The sequence below is a fragment of the Melospiza georgiana genome, chromosome 6, assembly GCF_028018845.1.
Source record: "Melospiza georgiana isolate bMelGeo1 chromosome 6, bMelGeo1.pri, whole genome shotgun sequence".
NCBI classification, from domain to species: domain Eukaryota; kingdom Metazoa; phylum Chordata; class Aves; order Passeriformes; family Passerellidae; genus Melospiza; species Melospiza georgiana.
In genome coordinates, this window is record NC_080435.1 from 14,239,524 (window position 1) to 14,259,467 (window position 19,944).

At 37.5% G+C, this 19,944-nt stretch overlaps 1 protein-coding gene across 1 annotated transcript in view; it reads left to right on the plus strand.

Moving 5' to 3' along the window:
- Positions 1–11,857: 11,857 nt before the first annotated feature.
- Positions 11,858–19,944, plus strand: part of LOC131084369 (mucin-5AC-like) — a 29,085-nt gene continuing 20,998 nt past the window's right edge. Inside the window, exons 1-11 of the mRNA XM_058025779.1 lie at positions 11,858–11,882; positions 12,505–12,567; positions 13,502–13,567; positions 13,951–14,212; positions 14,623–14,737; positions 15,353–15,443; positions 16,283–16,392; positions 16,602–16,818; positions 17,769–17,894; positions 18,361–18,478; positions 19,334–19,472. Coding sequence (XP_057881762.1) covers positions 11,858–11,882; positions 12,505–12,567; positions 13,502–13,567; positions 13,951–14,212; positions 14,623–14,737; positions 15,353–15,443; positions 16,283–16,392; positions 16,602–16,818; positions 17,769–17,894; positions 18,361–18,478; positions 19,334–19,472 — 1,332 coding nt within the window. The remainder of the gene's footprint in view (positions 11,883–12,504; positions 12,568–13,501; positions 13,568–13,950; positions 14,213–14,622; positions 14,738–15,352; positions 15,444–16,282; positions 16,393–16,601; positions 16,819–17,768; positions 17,895–18,360; positions 18,479–19,333; positions 19,473–19,944) is intronic.

Consider the following 19,944-nt stretch of genomic DNA (forward strand, 5'->3'; position numbering starts at 1 on the left):
AAGGATATATCAAGCAATTTATACTCCTTCTACATTCTCACTGAAGTGTTTCCACCTCCTCCTTCATAAAAGACTCGGCAGAAGTGGATCAAAAGTCTATAAAGTGTCAACTTAAGAAATTAAGTTTTTAGAAAAGAAATTTCAAGAAATTAAAATTTTGACAAAGTCATAGCAGTTGGAAAGAGGGTCTTTGCGTGGAATATGTTGTGTAATCTCATCTGGCAGTGCTATGAAGTAAAGATATAAGAAACACTCAGGAGCAAATAAAAAAAGGAGTCAATTATGTTCAAGCCAAGGTATAACTGCTTGTTCCAGATATTAACTCATAGCAGTAGATATGCAGTTATTCAGCTGCTGTGATTATACATTGCATTATGCATTGCCTTGGGATAGGTAGCACTTTGCCCACTTAGTGAGGCAGCATGGGAAAGGATACAATCATTATCAAAGTATGCATTATTAAAGGATTAATAACATTCATATGAGCTCCCATAGAAGTCTCATCATTGATTTCAGTGGGAGGTGAATAATGTTCTATGAAAATTAAATTCTTATCCAGCTCTGAAAAATAGAGGATAGAAGGGAGCTAGTAGGTTAATCACTAAAATACAACTGCAAATTCTTATGTTTTAGCAAATTAGCATAATTTAAGAAAAATATAAATTTGCCTAGAACTTTGTCATGACTTGCATTGTCTGGATTTCTGGACCACAGGAAAAAAATACCCAAAGACAGTTCTTCTCCCAAGGTATTCTTCATTAAATCAATTCAGATAATCGTCCTGCCTCTAAGTCCATAGGAATAACTTTCCCACGTTAAGTTTCAAGGGCCTTTGAATAAAAATAGTCTGAGGAAAATAATTTTTAAAATAAATTTTGATGTAGAACTGACTAATTCACATGCATAAATATAGTTATGTTCCTTTCACTTTATGAGCAAATATTAGCTATAATAGTGACTAATTAGTGGGTACGCCCAAAAGAACAACCATGGGAGTTTCTTGACATTCTATTCAATTCTCCTTGGTTTTAAAATATAACATGCCAAAGGTTTTGCTCCATTCAGAACTTTCATATGGATTTGATCCACAAATACCCTAGTAAATAATTCTAGAGCCAGATGTCTTTTTGGGTACAGCTAATGTCTCTTATGTACAGAATGAGCTCATTCAGTTCTTTCATGACTGGTCAAACTGGAAATTCTTTCCCAAAGTCTTACTTGTCTTTGATCTTGATATGTACAGGATTTTGTTAGGAAATAAGTAGCACTAAATGGAAAAACCCACTGGATTGTCCAGGTGTGTATACAGCAAGGTCTGTGGTTGAGACCACCTTACCACTCACAATTAAGGTGGGTTTATTTTAATCCAGCACTATGTTCTATTACATACAAGAGTCCCAAGAGGTGAAACACTTCTCTTCCATGAGTGAAACAAGAGAGCATTAGTTACTTTGCTCAGATTAGGACAACATCAAAGGTACTTTAATTTGCTCCCAGTGTCAAGGTATAATGAAATCACTGCAGGCAGAAGAGTCCATTCCTACCCTCAGCACACCAGAATATGGGGGAAAGGGTTTGCATTTAAAATTATCAATTTTCAATAATTAGGTTTTTTAATTCTAGGAGTAACCAGTATTGATTTTCTGTCATAATAGGATAGAAATGTAGAATTTGTTAGTTTCTTCTTAAGACATTTATAATAAAAATATTTAGCCAGTGATCGAGATGGAAATCAGACACAAGAGCAATTTTGCATTCTACATCATGAAGATGATAGCAAATCTGAGGACTCCTGACTCTCAGCAGACTGCCATATCCACTTCTGTGAGAGACAAAAGTCCATCAGATTCCTGCTAGCAATCACACCATTACTCTGATTCTGAATTAGAGCTAATTTATTTTGATACTTTTTCTGTTAACATTTCTTGCATTATGCATCAAGATTCTTACTGTAAATTGTGTCCTATCCACATTCCGACTCAGACTTTAACAGAAACACCCAGTTTTTGTTTCCTAAGTATTTCAAATGAGTTGCAAATGGTGTGAAACAGTTCAACTGCTTTACCTACCCCATCAAGAGATGAGTCGTGGAGGATGACAAGTTGCTTAAATCACTTAATCTTAGCACAAGGCACAGGGTATATGAATTAAAATATTATGCTCTACATACACTATGAGCTACACTATCTCATTGCAGCTATGGGTAGTATGCAGTATGGGTATGGGATACCCCAAGAACAATGAAGTGAAAAGATTTGTATCCTCCTTTTTCCATTATGATAGAAATTTCAAGCACTTCTATATGCAATGCAGTTTAATAAGCTACCTTGGTATTACTCATGATTTACATGCTCAAAATAATATCATTAACAGGTTTAAATATTTATTTCAGCTACAAAAAAACTGACTGCCTGAGATCCAGCTCTGAAAAATGGAGGATAGAAGAGAGCTAGGAGGATTTGACATTCTGCTTTGACTGGCCCCTAAATACCATATGCAGAATGGCAATTAATTTAAACCAAGTGAGAGTGGTTTTGCATGTTCTTTCTGTTTGTAAAGAACAAAACTTAAAATTGCAACTCACCTCAGCAGTAAAATAATAGCAGCAATCAGTACAGATGTATTGCTCTGGAAATCTCTTGTTGCAACTAAAATTAGTCAAGCAGTGCAGTCAAAGAAAAACCAAGATTCTTACTTTGAATTGTGTCCTGCCCATGTTTAAACACAGACATAGGCAGAAATAACCAGATATTGTTTACTAAGTACTTTAAATGAGTTGTGAGTGGTTTGAAAATCAGTTCAACTGCTTTATTTACCCCAGCAGTGGCAGACAGCACTTTGCTGTCCTGTAATTCTTGCTTGGTCTTAAAATAAAGGGTGATGCCATGATCTGTGGAAGCAGAAGCTTGCCTACCCCCATTCCTGCTTTGCCCCTCTCATTCTGTTTGCTGGCTGCAGAGCCCTCAGAGAGCAGGTGCTGTACTCAGCACCAGGCTCTCTTCCCAATGTCTGGTAGTTACCAGTGTTTGACAGATAAAATAGGGAGAGCATTTTAACAGTCACAGCCACAAGGGTCACAGTCCCTCTCCTTCATGGAAGTGGCAGCTCTTGTGATGCCCTGTGTAAATGGCAAGGCCTAGGGATTGGGAAAATCCTACTTTTAGGAAGCATTTTAGGGAAGATGACTATATGTAGGAAAAGGAATTAAACTAGAACACTGATTCCCTGTTCCTGAGCAGGCAGAAGCACATTTAACAATCTCATGGTGATTTTTAACAACTAAAGAGGATCTCTGAAATTTAAATAGGAATGAGTTAGGAAAATAAAGATGGAAGCAGAATTAGTAGTAAAAGGCTGGTACTGCAGCATTTAGATGTCTTACAAGATAAGTATTTGTATGAAGACCTAGAAGTTCGCTGCAAGAAATTTCAAGCCACAAATATGTCATCTGTAAAACTTTTTATTTCAGTTCATATACCCAAAAAATTTGGAAGAATAATAAATCATAAATCACATGTGATTTTTTTGCAAAAGTATAGAAAAATAATAAAACTCACAATGGATAATCTTGCACAAAAGGGCAATGAAATTTTGGAGCCCAGACATCCACTGACAAGGAGAGACAGAATGGTAAGCTTGGCTCTTCAGACAGAAGTTCGCCTGAGCCTCTAACTCAGTTTTCAGGTAAGAATTAAACTTAGAGCCTGAACCTCCCAGATAAGAAGCCTGACATTCCAGATGTCAAACCAATGACATCCTGGGCTGCATCAAAAGCAGTGTGGCCAGTAGCTCGAGGGAGGGGATTCATCTGGAGCACTGCATCCAGCTCTGGAGAATAAGAAAAAGACAGACCTGTTGAAATGAGTCAAAAGAAAGGCTACAAAGATGATCAGAGAGCTGGAGCACCTCTCTTGTCAGGAAAGACTGAGAAAGTTTTTCAGCCTGAAAAAGAGAAGGCTCTGGAGAGAGACCTTAGAGAAACCTTTCAGTCCCTAAAATGGGCCTACAAGAAAGCTGAAGGGGAACTTTTACTAGGGCAGAAAGAGATAGGAGAACGGGGAATGGCTTTCAAACTGAAAGAGGGCAGGTTTAGATTAGATATTGGGAAGAAATTCTTTACCATGAAGGTGGTGAAACACTGGGACTGGTTGCTGAGAGAATCTGTGGATGTGCCATCCCTGTAAGTGTCCAGACCAGGTTGGATGGGGCTTTGACCAACCTGGCCTAGTGGAAGGTGTCCCACAGCAGGAGGGTTGGAACTAGACAAGCTTTAATATAACCACACACTTAAGGTGTCACTCTGTAATTCAGGAACATGGGCTAATACTGCTGAAAAATGAGGCAAGTTACTTCATTATTTCTACCTTCACTGCTCTTAGCTCTCACTCATTTTTTTTTCCATTTAGACAATCTAATCTCCACAGAAAGTTTTCTTCCACATTCCACAGTATCTTGCATAACCAATTGTAAAGTTACTGTAACATAGTAAAAAGTGATAACCGTATATAACACTGAGCTCATCTGCCATGCACTGTTAAGAGTTTAACTCTCTCTCCACATGATTTTTAGCCTTGTTTTCTCTGAAGAAACCTCTGTGAGATTTCTCAAGTGGTGCGACATGTCATAATAAAAAAAACCCAGACTGTAAAATTTATTCTAAGAACCAGGGAAAGGAGCCCATGGCCAGAGAGCATCCAGCATTTTCTTCCACAGTAGCAGTGTACATATTTATTGTGGGTAAGTTAACAGGCTATTGAAAGAAAGGGTGGAGAGTGAGTACCTGGGAAGGGCTGGAAAGTAAAATCCTGGGGAGTAACCTGCAGACTGATGGAAGGAAAGAATGACTGAAGCTATCAGAGACAGGTGAGAAAACTTCAGCAGGACAAGCTGAGGACAGCAACAAAACCTCTACAGAGCTTGGGGAAAGGGTGTGCCGGATCCTCTGCTTAAGTTAATACCAACTTCGTTGACGTTAATTGCAGACTGTCATTACATTACGTTACCTTCCACGCCACAATGGGCTCTTCTCTGACCAATCCAATTCTTTCCTTTTGCCAGTTGACATCGCAAGCAATGGCTTCACAGATCTGAGGCACAGTGCCTGGGCACGAACCCAAACCAGGCACAAAACCAGGGTCCCAGCTGTCTCTGGTTTATCACACTTGTGAGGAGGTACAAGTTCTTGTCTCTACAGGAGCTGTAATTTGAACACAGAAGGCTAATGATTGTGGTTTTCACTAAGAGCCTTACTACTACCCCTATCTAAATTCTGAATGCTTACCTTTGCCACCCTCATATGATCTACATTCAGGTTGTAATTATGGTATTTATAGTACATATTATATTGAAATTTTATCTGGCATTTGCAATTTTAGATTAAGTGAGTATAATCAATGTCCCAAGTTTTGCCCCTACTTCTGTGTAAGAAACCAAGAAAAAAAGGTAAAATTTGAGACATGATATCCATCCTCAGAATTATTTGATTGACTGTTACAAGAGGTACTTTTAGTGATCAATCCATTGGTACAGATTTTTGAAACAAGATCAAAACGAGAGAAGAATATTTGTCAGCCATATCATTGGCTGTTGCAGTTAATTTCTAATGACTTCCAATAACTTTCTGATAACTGGTGTCTGTCATCTCTACAGATCTATCCTGAATTTTTGGCCATGGGAATTAATACTGAGGTGTCAAGACAAGCTTCTGGTTTTTACACATGTTAAAACTGAGAAAAACAGACAAAAATGCACTAAATAAATAAATAATGCCTTCGACATTTCCCTCAAAACTTCCTCTTGGAAATGAAAATGCTTTGTTTTAATGCCAGCCAAAACCAGAAACTGTGGTTCCCTTGGCATATTCCTGATACAAATTAACAGTAAAAACAGTTGCTAAGCTTCTGGTTTTAAAGCACTTCAAAACTTGTTTATGGAGTTTCTTTCCCTCATATAACTGTAGGTGAGAACTTGCTCCTATGTAAGCTCTTTTCACTGTATTATCTGGGAAACTGAGAAGTCTTTGAACAACTGCTTTTTAATCTACGTGAACCACTTGAAGCAATTCTTGTGACCAATGAACATGTTTGCTTAAACCCTTGTAACTTTTGTGATACTTTCATCTACAGACGTGATTCCCCTACCAATCAGTAAAAAACAAAAAAGACCTGATAGCTTTCAAAATTTCATAAGCCACACAACAGAGTAACCTGAATTTGGGTGGGACTCGATGTTGAAGGCAACCAACCTAGTCACTCTGTAAATTCTGTGAATTTCTTCTGCACCTGTCAGTGTTATTAACAATTTCATCCACTCCTTGGGGAGGAGAGGAAGAGAGAGGCTGTAAGGTTGAATAAGCTGAATACTGGAACATGTCTGACCATCCCTAGAGATCAAAAATCTCCATCTGAGCAGTAGCAATTAAAGCAACTCCAGAACATGGAAAGGTTTGAGCAAAATTCCTGGAGAATATCTTTTGAAGAACACCTTTGAGTACAACTGGGACAGCCTTCTGAACAACCACTGTCCACTGCTAAATGCTTAGTGGAATAACATATTGAAGTCTGACACGTATTGCTTTGGTCACAAAGAGTTATTAGAGTGAAAATTAAAAACTATCTTAGAAAAAAGAGGAAGTATTTGATATTAGCACTCTGCCTAGCAACAATCCCCATAAAAGAGACAGGGCAAAAGCAGAAAGCAGCCTTGACCCCAGTGACACTCCTGATCATCCTAGGTATGGACATCTCCGTGACCTTTACCAGATGAGTATGAAGAGCATTGACTGCACCCTACATAATCAGCATTCCCTTGCTCTTATACACCCAGGGGAAATCAAGAAACTTCGAATGTTTCAAAGCAGCACAAGAAGATCCTGACTTTCTGTTCTGCCCCTCGTGCAGAGGTGGGTGTGACTGAGAAGGGGGGAAAGCTCTGCTCCTCCTCACCATCATAAACAGCCCACAGCTAAAGGCATATGCACGTTGGTTGCTGAAAGCCAAGTTTGTTGGGTGGCTTGTCTAATTGTGTAAGTGAGACTAGAGTATATTTGTTTAATACAGCTAAATGGTCACGTAAACAAGAAACCATTTGCCTTCTCTATGTACAGATGAATTTATGTTCATTAGGAGTACTGGCACAGAATAAAACAATGTTCTCTGGGCAGGAAATGCAGTATTTTCTTTTCTCCTGGTTTGCTGAAGCATAAAGATACAGATTTAGAGTGTGTAAACAGCTTACTACTGCTTAGGAAGATGTAACTTTATTAAACATCCTGGACATTTTGACAGAGAACACATTTCATACTATAGCAGGCCAAAAAGTTGACTTAAGTACCCCAACATTGCCATAGCAAGCTTCTACTGATTTCCATCCAGAAATCAAATTCAGATAGCACTTCATAAAGAAACTATTTTTAATTTATTTTATAGCACTAAATATGTGAGGCTCTGATCTCTTTAGAGCTAAACAGAAGCGGAAATAGGGGCTCAACTGGAAAAAAAATTGAAAGAAAATTACATCATTCAATTCAGAAACACCTGAATGGAATATTATATTATACTCTCCTATTCTTTTACGGAAATATTTTAAAATGTATAATTGCAGGGTAGGATTTTGGTTAGAACCCAAGGGAGTTAGGTTATGGCTGTGATCCCATTTTACAATTAGAACATCTTCCCGAATTTGTGTCCTTCCCCTGCTTCAGCAGAAATGATAAACACAAGCAGACACTGCTGTACTGAATCTTACAGACATGTAGAAGGTAAAACTGTCTCATTTAACCCAAAGAAATTCCTTTCTGCCTCTCCACACAACCTACTTTTTGTGGTTTTTTTTCTCCTTGCTCCTGAGGCTCCCCTACCCCAAAGTATATCTCCCAGATCCCTCTGGCTAAATCCCCCACTGAGCAGCAGCCTTCATTCCATTCTTTATGATGGAGATTTTTTTAATCCATCAGTTACCTGCACTCTGGAAAACTGTGAGAAGACTAAAGCTGATGGTGTGTTGAGGGAAAATGATGTATATACCAAGTGCTTGACTGGAAATTGTTTTGCCAAACCTAGCAGTTTCAAAGAATTGTTTCAGTAACTTTGAATAGTTTTGTCCATCTTTTACTATTAAAGTAAGATCTATTGACCTAGGAAATAGACAGAAATCTGCCCAGAGAAACTCATCCTACCTCCAATGTCAAGCTAAAAAAGATAAAGTGACAAGAAGTAGAAATACTGTCTGCACTTGTCGTAGTATGCATTTGTTCCTGCTTTTGAAATGATTGCCCAGTAAAACTGCAAAAAAGTCAATGCTCAGGAAAAAAAGGTCTGTTAAACCTTTACTGGCAAGCCTTATACCCTTGATTCATTGCCTATTTCACTAATTTGTAGTTCTCATAACTCTGTGGATGAGAATGGAATTAAACAAGAATGATTCTGAAACAATGTAATCATGATCACGGACTATAATCAATCTTTTTAGTCCTAGAAAGCTGCTACGAGACTGGCTGTCTGGCTGGCTCCTGATGTTTTCTATGAGAAGGCAAAACCAGAGAACTGAGAAGAAGATTTTAAGGGTTAAGGCCATCTCTAACAAATACAGGATAGGTGTGGGTGAATCTTCCTCAGCTGGGTGCCTAATACCTGTCAGTGCCACACAGAGGGGTTTCCATGGGATATACTCAGAGTGGCCACATGAAACTGCAGCACCCTTCAAGCTTATTATTTTGTTCTTTTTACAAGATTAGCTGTCTCAATAAGCATGGAGGGACTTCTTGATGCTGGGTCCCCACATATTAAATATTCCGAAACAAACTTCAGAAATCAGTGGGTTTTTTGTCAAGGAGTTGCCTGGCATCAGTTGTAGTACTGAAAAACTTCAAACAGTTACTTGCCATCCATCTGCATAACTGTAAAGCAACACCAAATTAAATTTGTTCCAGGACCTGTTATTTGTGGAGGAGGAATTGCATTTTATTTGCAATAATTTCTTTACTAGATAGAATCTTAAAATGTACATACGTAAATGTATTTACTCCTCCCAAAATGCAAATAATGGCCAGTTTCTAAGGAAGGAAGAGCATCCTCTGTTTACCTGTTCAATAGCTAAAATCCCCCAAACCTCACCTTTCTACACTCTCTGAATCAATCTGGGACTGAAGCCAAAGTCACCTACTATATAAGAGCGACAAAGCACAGATGAACTGCAGTCCTGATCAAGTTTAGACCCAACATCCTTGTGCCAAACTCCACTCAAGATGGGGTTTGGCAGGGGGATATTGCTACCACAATGGGCTTTCCTGTTAGCAGTTTGCTGTATCCATCAAATAGGTAAGAAATCTTCTTTTTTATTGGGAAAAGAAAAAATACTCTGTTTAGACTAGTAATACATTTTAAACAACTATACTTATTGATTCGTATAAGAGGTGGCTGATTTCTTTATATATTTTCATTTGAAATATCTGTCTATTAACTGGACCAATTTAATATTGACTAAACTTCTATATACTACTATAACTACATATGGAAAGTAGCCTTGAAGATCAAATCCAAAAAAACTCTTATTGATGTCTTAAAATGTCAGCTTTTCAGTGTCCCATATGACTTTAAAAAGCATTTTATTCCTGTTGCATTTTGTATTAGAATTCATTATGATTGTTATGGTTCTTATGAAATCTAAGCCACTACATTTTCTACTTGCTAGATTAGACCACTGGTCAATCTTTTTCAATATTTTGTCATCTATCAGGGGCTAACACCAGATTTCTCAACATTTCTTGCAACTTCTTTTGCAAAAGAAACCAGAAGGGAATATTCATATGGCAAGGAATTTCAGTAACTAATAGTGCAGTTACTAATTTATAATACCCTATGCAAAATATTTATATATATTACAGATACTGGGTAGAAGCAGGACAGGGAGATTTATGTGAGACCACAATCCATTATTTTGGATGGGGTTTTTTAACCTTTCAATGTTACATGAATCAGGGTTGATCTTGGCATTTTTTATTAATATGAGTAACCCTGTTAAGTTTATGGAACCAATCAAATTGGAGCTACTTGCAGGAGTACAGGCTTGATGTCAGTCCTGTTCATGTACAGTAATTTCTGGCCTGTCAACTGACATTTTAAAATCTGCAGATTGCCTAGGTAAATTTATCTTGCATGTCATTTTCAAAACATTAAAAAGTGCAAATATAATTTAAGGCTGCTTTATAGTTTGTGAAATAAACACTGAATCAGTGGCCAGTTGGTCTCTATTGTGCTTGAAAACACAGCGGTCTCGTAGAGTATAAACTTCTGTTTGGAGTTATGCAATGTCGGTCAGAAATGTTTGCAGCCATTCATGGAACAAGAAAGTTATTTCTCCTGTGCAGTGCTGATCTGATAAACTGGTTTGACAAATGAGTGGTGATTAGGCAGTGCCCAGCAAACACCTCTTTATTTGAAACACACCCAGTGGGAAATATTTTCTGATATCCGGACTGAAGGATAATGGTCCCATCCCATGCCGTCTCTGCAAATATCGTGTGACTGCCTTTATATTTCGTGTCAAATATTAACTTTTATAAACTGGTGACAACAATAATTAGCAGCTGGATATAGACTTTGCAGGATGCATCCAAATATTCTTAATAATTAGGTTAGTTTCCTAATTATCAAATAGTAAATTTCTTACAACCGAGAGACACTTATTTTTATAACAGTAAACAAAGTGGCATTGTGTAATTGTAATTGCTAAACAAACCACTGCAGGTAGAATTTCCTTGGGAATGATGTATTTGCTAAGTAAACAAAAGCTCCTGCTGTTTCCTTGAGAAAAATTAACAGAACAAAATACATATATAGATCTATTTTGCTCTGTTACGAAGGTTCCCACACTAGAATAAACAAACCTTCTGTGATTCTATGCCTGCTGAGATTCCTATGGATGTGTAATGTGAAAGCAAACTTCAGTCTATTATGTAGACTTAAAGAGGTATTTCTCTTACCTGATCTTTATCAATTTTTTCACCAATTATATTTTCATCTAATATAACCAGTATAAATTATAATTATGTGAATACATTTACCTAATTTTATTATCTATGGTAATCAAAAATGAGCAGGAAATGGAAAATGCTTAAACTCTGTCCCACGTTACTTCTTTGCACATCAGTAGCAGTCAAGCACAAAGTTAAAAGAGAAAAGAATTAAAAGCTTAAAGCTGAAAGAAACTGCATACAATACAGCAACTTCTAGCTGTGGTGGGGTTGACCAGAACCCTCTGCTCCAAAGCCAGTAATCTCTTGGGGTTCTTTGTGAACTCTTCTCACCTATTGTATAAGGAAAAAGGGGGCCTAACTTAGGGTAAAGTCCACAGGCAATTCTGTTTGACTGAGAAATTCTCTAGACACCTACAGTGCTCATTCACATAATCCAGGTAAGGATTCAGATATTAGTCATTTCATCACTTAAATCCTGTGAGGATTTAGACTTGGCAGGTTAAAGGTACCTATTAGTCAATCTGTTACAAGCACAGTTATCACATCCTGACTGCATTCAGTCCTTCACAAAATAAAGTTGTAGCCCTTCAACTTTTACAGGAAATGCCTGGTATATTTACTTATAAAATCCAAGACCTTAGAACGTCAAACCAGGAGGGCAGGGTCAGTCTTTTTCTAGGAATCAAAGCATTCCAAAGAATACTTGTCGTCTCTTGAAAGTCTTTGCTTCAGGTGTTGAAGCAAGAATCCTTGGTCAAGTAGCTTTATAGCATGATGCTTAAGGTTTTCTGCAGAGAAGATGTGATTTTGAACAATCTTTGAGTAGATGGGTAGAACAGGAAACCTGGTTCATCTGGTTACTGCTGGGTTACTGCTCAGGCTATGGCCCTTGCACTGTCCCTCAGAGGTACCTCCTTGAACCCAGCTGTAAAACAAATCTACGTCCCTGATGGAGGCTTCCCATCTGCTCCCTGAAAAAAGGCCCTATGCTCAGACACTAGAGAAACTGTCATAAATATCTGCAGCCATTATTGGATGAAGCTTGAAGCCCCTTGATTCTTTTAACCACTTCCATGCCTTTTCTTATAACCCACCTTCTACACAATAATTTTAATAAATTATTTGCCTGCATTTTGTGAATTCCTCCTGAATTGTTTCACATATTACTGAGATCTAGTGCAGCAGTGAAATAAGGGGTGTTATCCTGTCATTAGAATCTCTTGCAGTGAATTTTGAGAGAAACACAGAAAGCAGATATATGTTATTTGGATTACAATATGTTGTAAAGCATATTAAAAATATATATGTTATTTGGATTAGAAACTTTGAGTATTTGCAATAGAATGTCTCTTTCTATAATTGCATTTTAGCTTTCTTGAGGAGCCTGTTTCATTTTCTCTGATAAGATAAAGGAGACTCTCCCCTTTGTTTTATGGAGTTTTATCTGGGTCCTTTGATCCTAGATAAATGCTTTGCTTGAAAAGTTCAGGATATTATTCTTAATATGCTTTTCACATTTTTTTTCACAGGCGGTCAGATTGGAATCCAAATAGGAAGTCAGTTCTCTGGAGGTCTTCTACAGAAACAGAATGGTACATTTATTTATGCTGTATATTTGTATTTATATTTGTATGTATATTTGTATTTGTATTTATTTGCTACATCCATACTGAATAATAAAAATGCTTTAAATAAAAACCCTCCTTAGCATATTGCCAGTGGTTCCAGATGAAAAGTAATGCGTATTAACAACTCTCTCTCTCTCTAAGAAGAGCAATATATTTACTAGACACCAGTTACTAAGTACACAGACATTACACAGTATGGTTATATTTGTATAATCATAGTTAACTAAGAAAATAGATGTGTTTGCAGAGGCTGTGTGCATATCTGCATGAACATGTACATATAACACCAAAGTGATGTTTGGTTCCTTTTAAAAAAAGGAAGTGAGACCACTTTGGCCTGCTGTGAAATCAGTGGCCAATGTTGGGTAACCAAGAGGGCAACCCATCCTCCCTGACTTTTACCATGTAATGATTTGTGTCTGTCCTGTACAACCAATGTGTGGTCATTTTGAAGAGTTTTCAGTGCCTTAACAGAAAAATATAATACAGAGAAAAGGTGATAATCAAAGTTTTTCTTCCCTCCTTAGAAAGAGGAGGTATAATGAGAAGGAAACAATGCTTTTGTAGCAGTAAGAAGCTAATTTAGTACAGCTTAGCCTTTTGTATTGTTCCATGTCTATGAAGAATTCCAATATTTTAATGAAGCATAGTTTCATAAAAGGGTCAAAGTTACCAAGTAAAAAATGCAGATCATCACAGCTGAAGGCAATTTCTTATGACTTAAGTATCCTGAGCTCAAATTTTACTATCTACTTTTAACCTGTGTAAAATAAAACAGGCTTAGCATTGTTTCCTTGGGTCTGGCATATTAACTCTCTAGTCCTTCCTAGGTCTATGCTACATGCAAATTTAGGTATTGTTATGCTAGTTTTTGATTTCTTTCTTATTTCTTTTCTAGCTTCTTTCGGAATTTCAGCTAGCTTCAACATCTTCCCATCACTGCTGACAAATGTAGCAATAACACGTAAGTAAAGGAAACTAAGTGTGTTCAGTTTTAGAGGGTATAGACAGAAGACTTTGATATAAATGGGGAAAGGCACTGATAAAGGAAACCATGGGTAATTCAGAGGAGAAATGGTGATTAGAAATAAACTGTTTTCTTAGCTGAAGTGAAGGTGACTAATTAAGCTCTAGCTGAGCATAACTGTAACCATTTGTAGGGTATATGAGTAATAGATATGAATGATGAATAAATACACAGCTCTATAGTGGTTAGATAGAAAACAACAAATGGAGCTAGGCAGGCAAAAAACATTCCGTGAGAAAATGAAGCTTTGGACAAATTGATTTCCCCATGTGGAGGCTGGGGATTTTAAGTAATTTTTAACAGCCAGTCTTAATTCACAGCTGCTAATCCTGCTCACAATGGCCGTGTGTGCAGCACGTGGGGCAACTTCCACTTCAAGACCTTCGACGGGGACATATTCACCTTCCCCGGGCTCTGTAATTACGTTTTTGCCTCCCACTGCAACGCTCCCTATGAGGATTTCAACATCCAGATTAGGCGTGAAGTGGTGGCAAACACTCCGACAATCAACCGCATCACCATGAAACTCGAAGGTGTCGTTGCCGAGCTAACAAAAGATGCTGTCATGGTCGATGGCAACAGGTAAATTCACTCGCAACACTTCTTAGGTAGCCACAGGCTTTTTTTCCCCCAGTCTTGCCAAGTACTTTGGTGTGCCTGGAGTGGGGGGGGGGAAATTGTGTTCTTTAATAGATCTGACAATTTTACCAAAATAAATAATGAATAAAATGCTATTAATTCCTGTCATGGAAAATAAATCCTTCCCTTGAGGATTGCCTCAAAACTAAAATTTGGATGAAATGTTCTGAGAAGCTGGATCCAAATTTAAATCCGTATTTGATAACGCTGGACCATCTCATTTTGTAATTGATTTTCTTTCTCAAAAATGCACTATTTTAGAATTCCTACAGATGGCAGATACCACAAGATTTTCCCTTCTTATCAAACATTTGGATCAGAAGCTAACTAGCATTCTTTCTGCCTTTTCCCAGAGTTCAACTGCCATATAGTCAATCTGGTATTACGATAGAGAAGAGCAGCATTTATGTGAAAGTTGGCAGCAAAATCGGTGTTGTGTTATTGTGGAATGAAAAGGACAGCATTCTGGTAAGAACTGCTCCTGGACCTGTTTACCCCTTCAGAGAACAGAGCTAATCTTTGATTAGGCCTGGCTCTACCTGTTTTGGGGGTTGCTACTGCCTTCTTATCTCCCACTGTTGAGCAATTCTTTCTTAGTAAAGATAGGCTTGTATCCAGGTAGCCCTAAGGAAAATTACATGGATTTATACCTAGCGGATGGTAGGCATCTGCTTAAAACAGGATAAAAAAAATCACTTTCATTGTATCATTAGCTATTGGTATTATTATAGGGCCTAATTACCCCTTCAAAGATATATATTTTTAGCTGAATTTCACTCTCCTATGCCTTCATTTTTTTTCTGTGGATTTGCTTTTCTTCCTGAAGAATCAATAGAAAGTGGCTAAGAATAGTGTAGATAGTACAGTGAAATTTGAAGTCTGTGTCAATAGTATCAATAGCTTGGACTCTGCAATCAAATCTGAGTCTTTATTCTAGCCTTCATGTTTTAAATGTTTTAAATAAAATTCCACAGATCTGACAAGAAATACTAAGAGACAGCATGTACAACTGTTTTCTCTGGGTTTGAATATACTTTAGAATATTTATACTAACTTCTATCAACTTATTATTCATCGTTTTAGCTGGAATTGAATGAGAAATATGCCAATCAGACTTGTGGACTTTGTGGTGACTTCAATGGCTTTCCCATCTACAATGAGTTCATTTCAAACAGTAAGTGTTTTAAATTAAAAAAAAAAAAAAGGTTTATGTGATCTCCAACAAGCTGACATCATCAGCATTCCTCTTTCCCATCCTGTCAAATGGTTTACCCATAAGATACGATTCAACCTCTATTTAAAAATATGTAGTAGAGAGATCAGATTATGTAAGTTAATGCTCTGAGTGTAAATACAGTACTGGTGCTAACAACTGATTGCATATCTCTTGCTTGCCACAGTTGTAAACCATGTCGGTAAAAGTAATCAGGTAACTCCATAAAAATGAGCAGATTTGCACTTATAAGATAATTAAATATAGAAATATATTCAGTAAAACAAAAGGCAATTATATTTTCTAGACAGTACATTTCTAGTTTCATTTTTGTCTCACAATCAGTATATCCACATTTCCCTGTTGATTTGCATAATCTTTGTAAGATCTTATCTTTTTAACTATTCCCAGCTTGAACATTTTCTTAAACCTTGTCTTACAACAATCTCCATTGTCCAAATTCCCATTTAGATCTTTTTTTTCCTCTGCCCTGAATAGGCTCAATATAATCTGAAAAGGGTTTGTTATTTTTCTGGGAAAAACCTTAGTGTGCATCTAGATGTAATAGGCTGATAATTGTTTTCCAATGTTTCCTTTTTCCAGGGTGCTGTACAAAGTAAATTGAGGTAGTGATGTAGTGCTTCCTTTGGAAGGGGTGATGATCACATTTAAAGGCTTAAGGGACCTAACTGTCTTGGTCAGCCTTGACCCCAGTCCTTGAGAGAAAAAAAAATAAATATAACAGGCAGTTACTTTGAACAAAAACCTCTGATCTGCATTGTTAAACTTCTTTTCTACAGATATTAAGATGACAGCCTTGCAGTTTGGGAATCTGCAGAAAATGGATGGGCCAACAGAACACTGTGAAGATGCCACTTCTATCCCAACATATAACTGCTCTGATGATCTTGTAAGGATCTTTTGACTATCCTTTTATTTTTCTTTCAAATTTATCTGTTCCCTTCTACAACTTTATATGGGTCAATAGGAAAAGTCCTCAGGCAACAACAACTTAAAGATAGCTATAGGACTATGTTACATAATAATTACAAAAAATAACAATACCACCCCCTCAACTTCTTTCTATTTACTGAGACTTGTCTATTTTTTCCTCCAAAGGATGACATATGCGAGAAAACATTGACCAGCTCTGCATTTGCCGACTGTAATGACCTAGTTGATGTTAAAGACTACATTAAGGCTTGCCAAGATGACTTGTGCAGCTCTGAAGAATCTAAAAACAGCTCGTGCATCTGTGACACCATTGCCGAGTACTCCCGGCAGTGTGCTCATGCTGGTGGGCAGCCCCTGGACTGGAGAACTTCAAAACTGTGCCGTGAGTATCACTGGAGACAGCCTTACTTCATGCTCAGCAACGCACCAACAAGAGGCTCTCTAATACCGCTGAGGATGCAGGAGGAGTTAAAGCCTGTTCAAGATTGAATCCTTTAGAAAATTCTGATGTATAAGTTCCAGCATGAAGACTTCAGCCAAAGAGCTAAGGATTTTAATGCAAACTGAATTAAATACTAGCAAAACACTAACATGGATACTCTAATGAGAGTCAAAGTGTAATTAAATGAACCGGTGCAGTGAAGGAAGCAAATAAGGGAGAAACAAGAAAGAAGAATGAGGCATACATACTTGCTTGCTTATATTCCTGATTCTTTTCCTAATGATGGCTCTTGCATTCGTTGTTCTCAGTTAACTGATTGGATCTTCACAGGTGAATGTCTGACTAATCACCTATTTATCTCCTCTTGCTTGATAGTGATGAATTTGTATTGATTAAACATATACTTGATTATGGGGTAGCTATTGATACTGTCACCAGCTCCAAAACTAAAGTCCATGAGGTGCTATTTGTCCTCCTGATGGTATCTCAAAATGCAAATATACTAAAGCTTTAGGAATTTAGGTCTTGCATTTCACTAGCAGTACAGGTGTTCACAGGGAAGGGAGCCTTCAGTAAAAACAGACCTTGCTGGCTTTCTGAGGTTATTACCTTGCTGTCCACAGAAATCCAGTCATTGAGCCAGTTCAGCACCGGAGTCATGGAATGCACATCTCAACATCTCAACTGTAAAATAGGGATTTAGGTGGTTAAACTTGCAAATTTTGAGAGCTGTAGTCAATTGCAGTTTGGTGTGTTTTGGTTTTTTTTTTTTTTTTTTTTTTTTTTTTTTTTTTTTAATCTAGTTTTAAAACTTAAATGGATATAAATGTATAAAGAATTAGAAATACTTTTCACTGAAAAAAATAATACTCTCTTCCTTTAAATTTCAGCCAAGACGTGTCCTTACAACATGCAGTACCAGGAGTGCAACTCCCCCTGTACTGACACATGCACGAATCCTGAACGATCTCTGTTTTGTGAAGAACACTGTATCGATGGCTGTTTCTGCCCCCCAGGTAAGTCCTTAAGCACTCACATCTCTGATCTCAAAGAAAAAAAGCTTACCTGTAGGTTGCATGGGATTTAAGCCTCATATAGTTATATTTTTCACAGCTGCCAGTGACAAGCATTTGTCATGTGTCAGCTGAGAAAAGATGTCTGAATTAATTGCCAATACATGTGCAATATGCAGAAAGCAGGATAAAAGAACAGCAAAGAGATCAAGACCAATCTTTCAACCAGCCACCTATGCTGGTTGAAAGTCCCTCTTTCAGAGCAAGTGGAATTTAGGAATACAAAGGCTGAATCCTTCCCTCAGCAAACTGACAGTCCTGCTGTCCTCAGCATTGGTGTGTCCACTCACAACTGCAGGTCTCTTGCTAAGAAAATATTTAGGATTTGTAACAAATAAAATGGTGTGTAGGAAATGCCTCTTTAATTGATCAAGGTTTTGTCTTTTTTTCCTTTTTTTTTTTAATCTAGGGACTGTATTTGATGACATCAACAATTCTGGCTGCATTCCCCAGCAGGAGTGCTCCTGTATTTACAATGGCAAAACCTATGCTACAGGAGCTTCTTTTTCAGAACCATGCCAGACCTGGTAACCTTTGTTTCTTTTCTAACTCATTGCTTCCACTCATATATTTAATGGGTTTAATAGTTTATTATATGCAATTGCATAATTGGTAATTGATATGTGTATTTAACTGACTGCTACATTTCCAAAGCGCCCCTAAAGAACATTATTTGTTTTATTTAGCAACAGCCACAACTAGTTTTGCACTCTATCTCATGGTGATCAAAGCAAGGATTTACAATGTTTAGATTTCTCACCAGGCAATTAAAATGCTTCCCCTTTGTTTATTTTGTTCAAACATTTGGAATTCTCCAGGGGAATGAAGCTGCAGTCATTAATGCATTTGCAAATATTTATTTTCTCTGGAGAAAGCAAGGGATGACACAATACAAGCTCAATGTCTCAATTATTAATACTGTACCTGTGCTCTACCACATCAGCTTTGAAAATAGACATAGTCTGCTTCAGGAACAGATGTGGAGTTACCTTTTCTTATTTGTTAGTTTATAATACATTTGTATTACAAAAAAACCCCCAAACCACCAAGGAGATATTTTAACTTGACATTGTGCTTTATGTTACCTGAAAAATCCACACAATTATTTATCCAAAACCTGTTTTGGAGAGTCCACCTATCTAAAGAAGAAAACAATCAGATAAGCAAGGAGAATGGTTACCAGAGAAATTGATTTTAATACGTTGCATCACAAGTTCGCCGTGTTTTTGAACTGTAATGTGCAAGAGTTTTTGAAACTCTTAAACCTGTGTGTCAAACCAGAGCTTGAAGGGAAAAGCAACAGCAAAGCAGCTGCACCAAACAGCACTGTATGTCCTCTTGTTCTGGATTCCACTGTTACTGATTTCACTTTATTCTCGCAGTACCTGTAATGGGGGCCAGTGGAGCTGCCAAGACAAGTCCTGCCCTGGAACGTGCTCTGTAGTGGGAGGTTCCCACATTTCCACCTATGATACGAAGCACTATGATCACCACGGAGACTGCACCTATGTCCTCTCTAAGGTGGGACTCAGAGGATGCTTCCAGGTCATAAAGCCTCAGAGATTTATAGGAAGAGAACATGGTCTCTATCAACACTTAAGAAACTTAGTACCTCTGACACACAGACATTAAATTCCCTGCCACTTAGCCAGATGTTTGCTATGATGCCATTTCATTGATAATAGTTAGATAATTATTAGGATGTCATGCAACAGTGTGTGGCGCTCACTGGAAAATTTCCAGTTCTGTGAGAGTAATTGAAGAGCACTGTCTTTTTAAGAATTTGCCTAGTGTGCAACCTTCAGTACAACTAATCCAGCTCTCTTATTGGGTGGCATAATTTTTGCCATGTTACTCTATTATGTGGTATTTGGCCAAATGGTACAACTCTAAAAACTACAGTAACTGTTCTTAAAAATAAAGACTATAAAACAGCCTTTTATTCATTTTCATTGAGTTTAAATACAGAAAAACTTCAAGTTAATTGATGCAT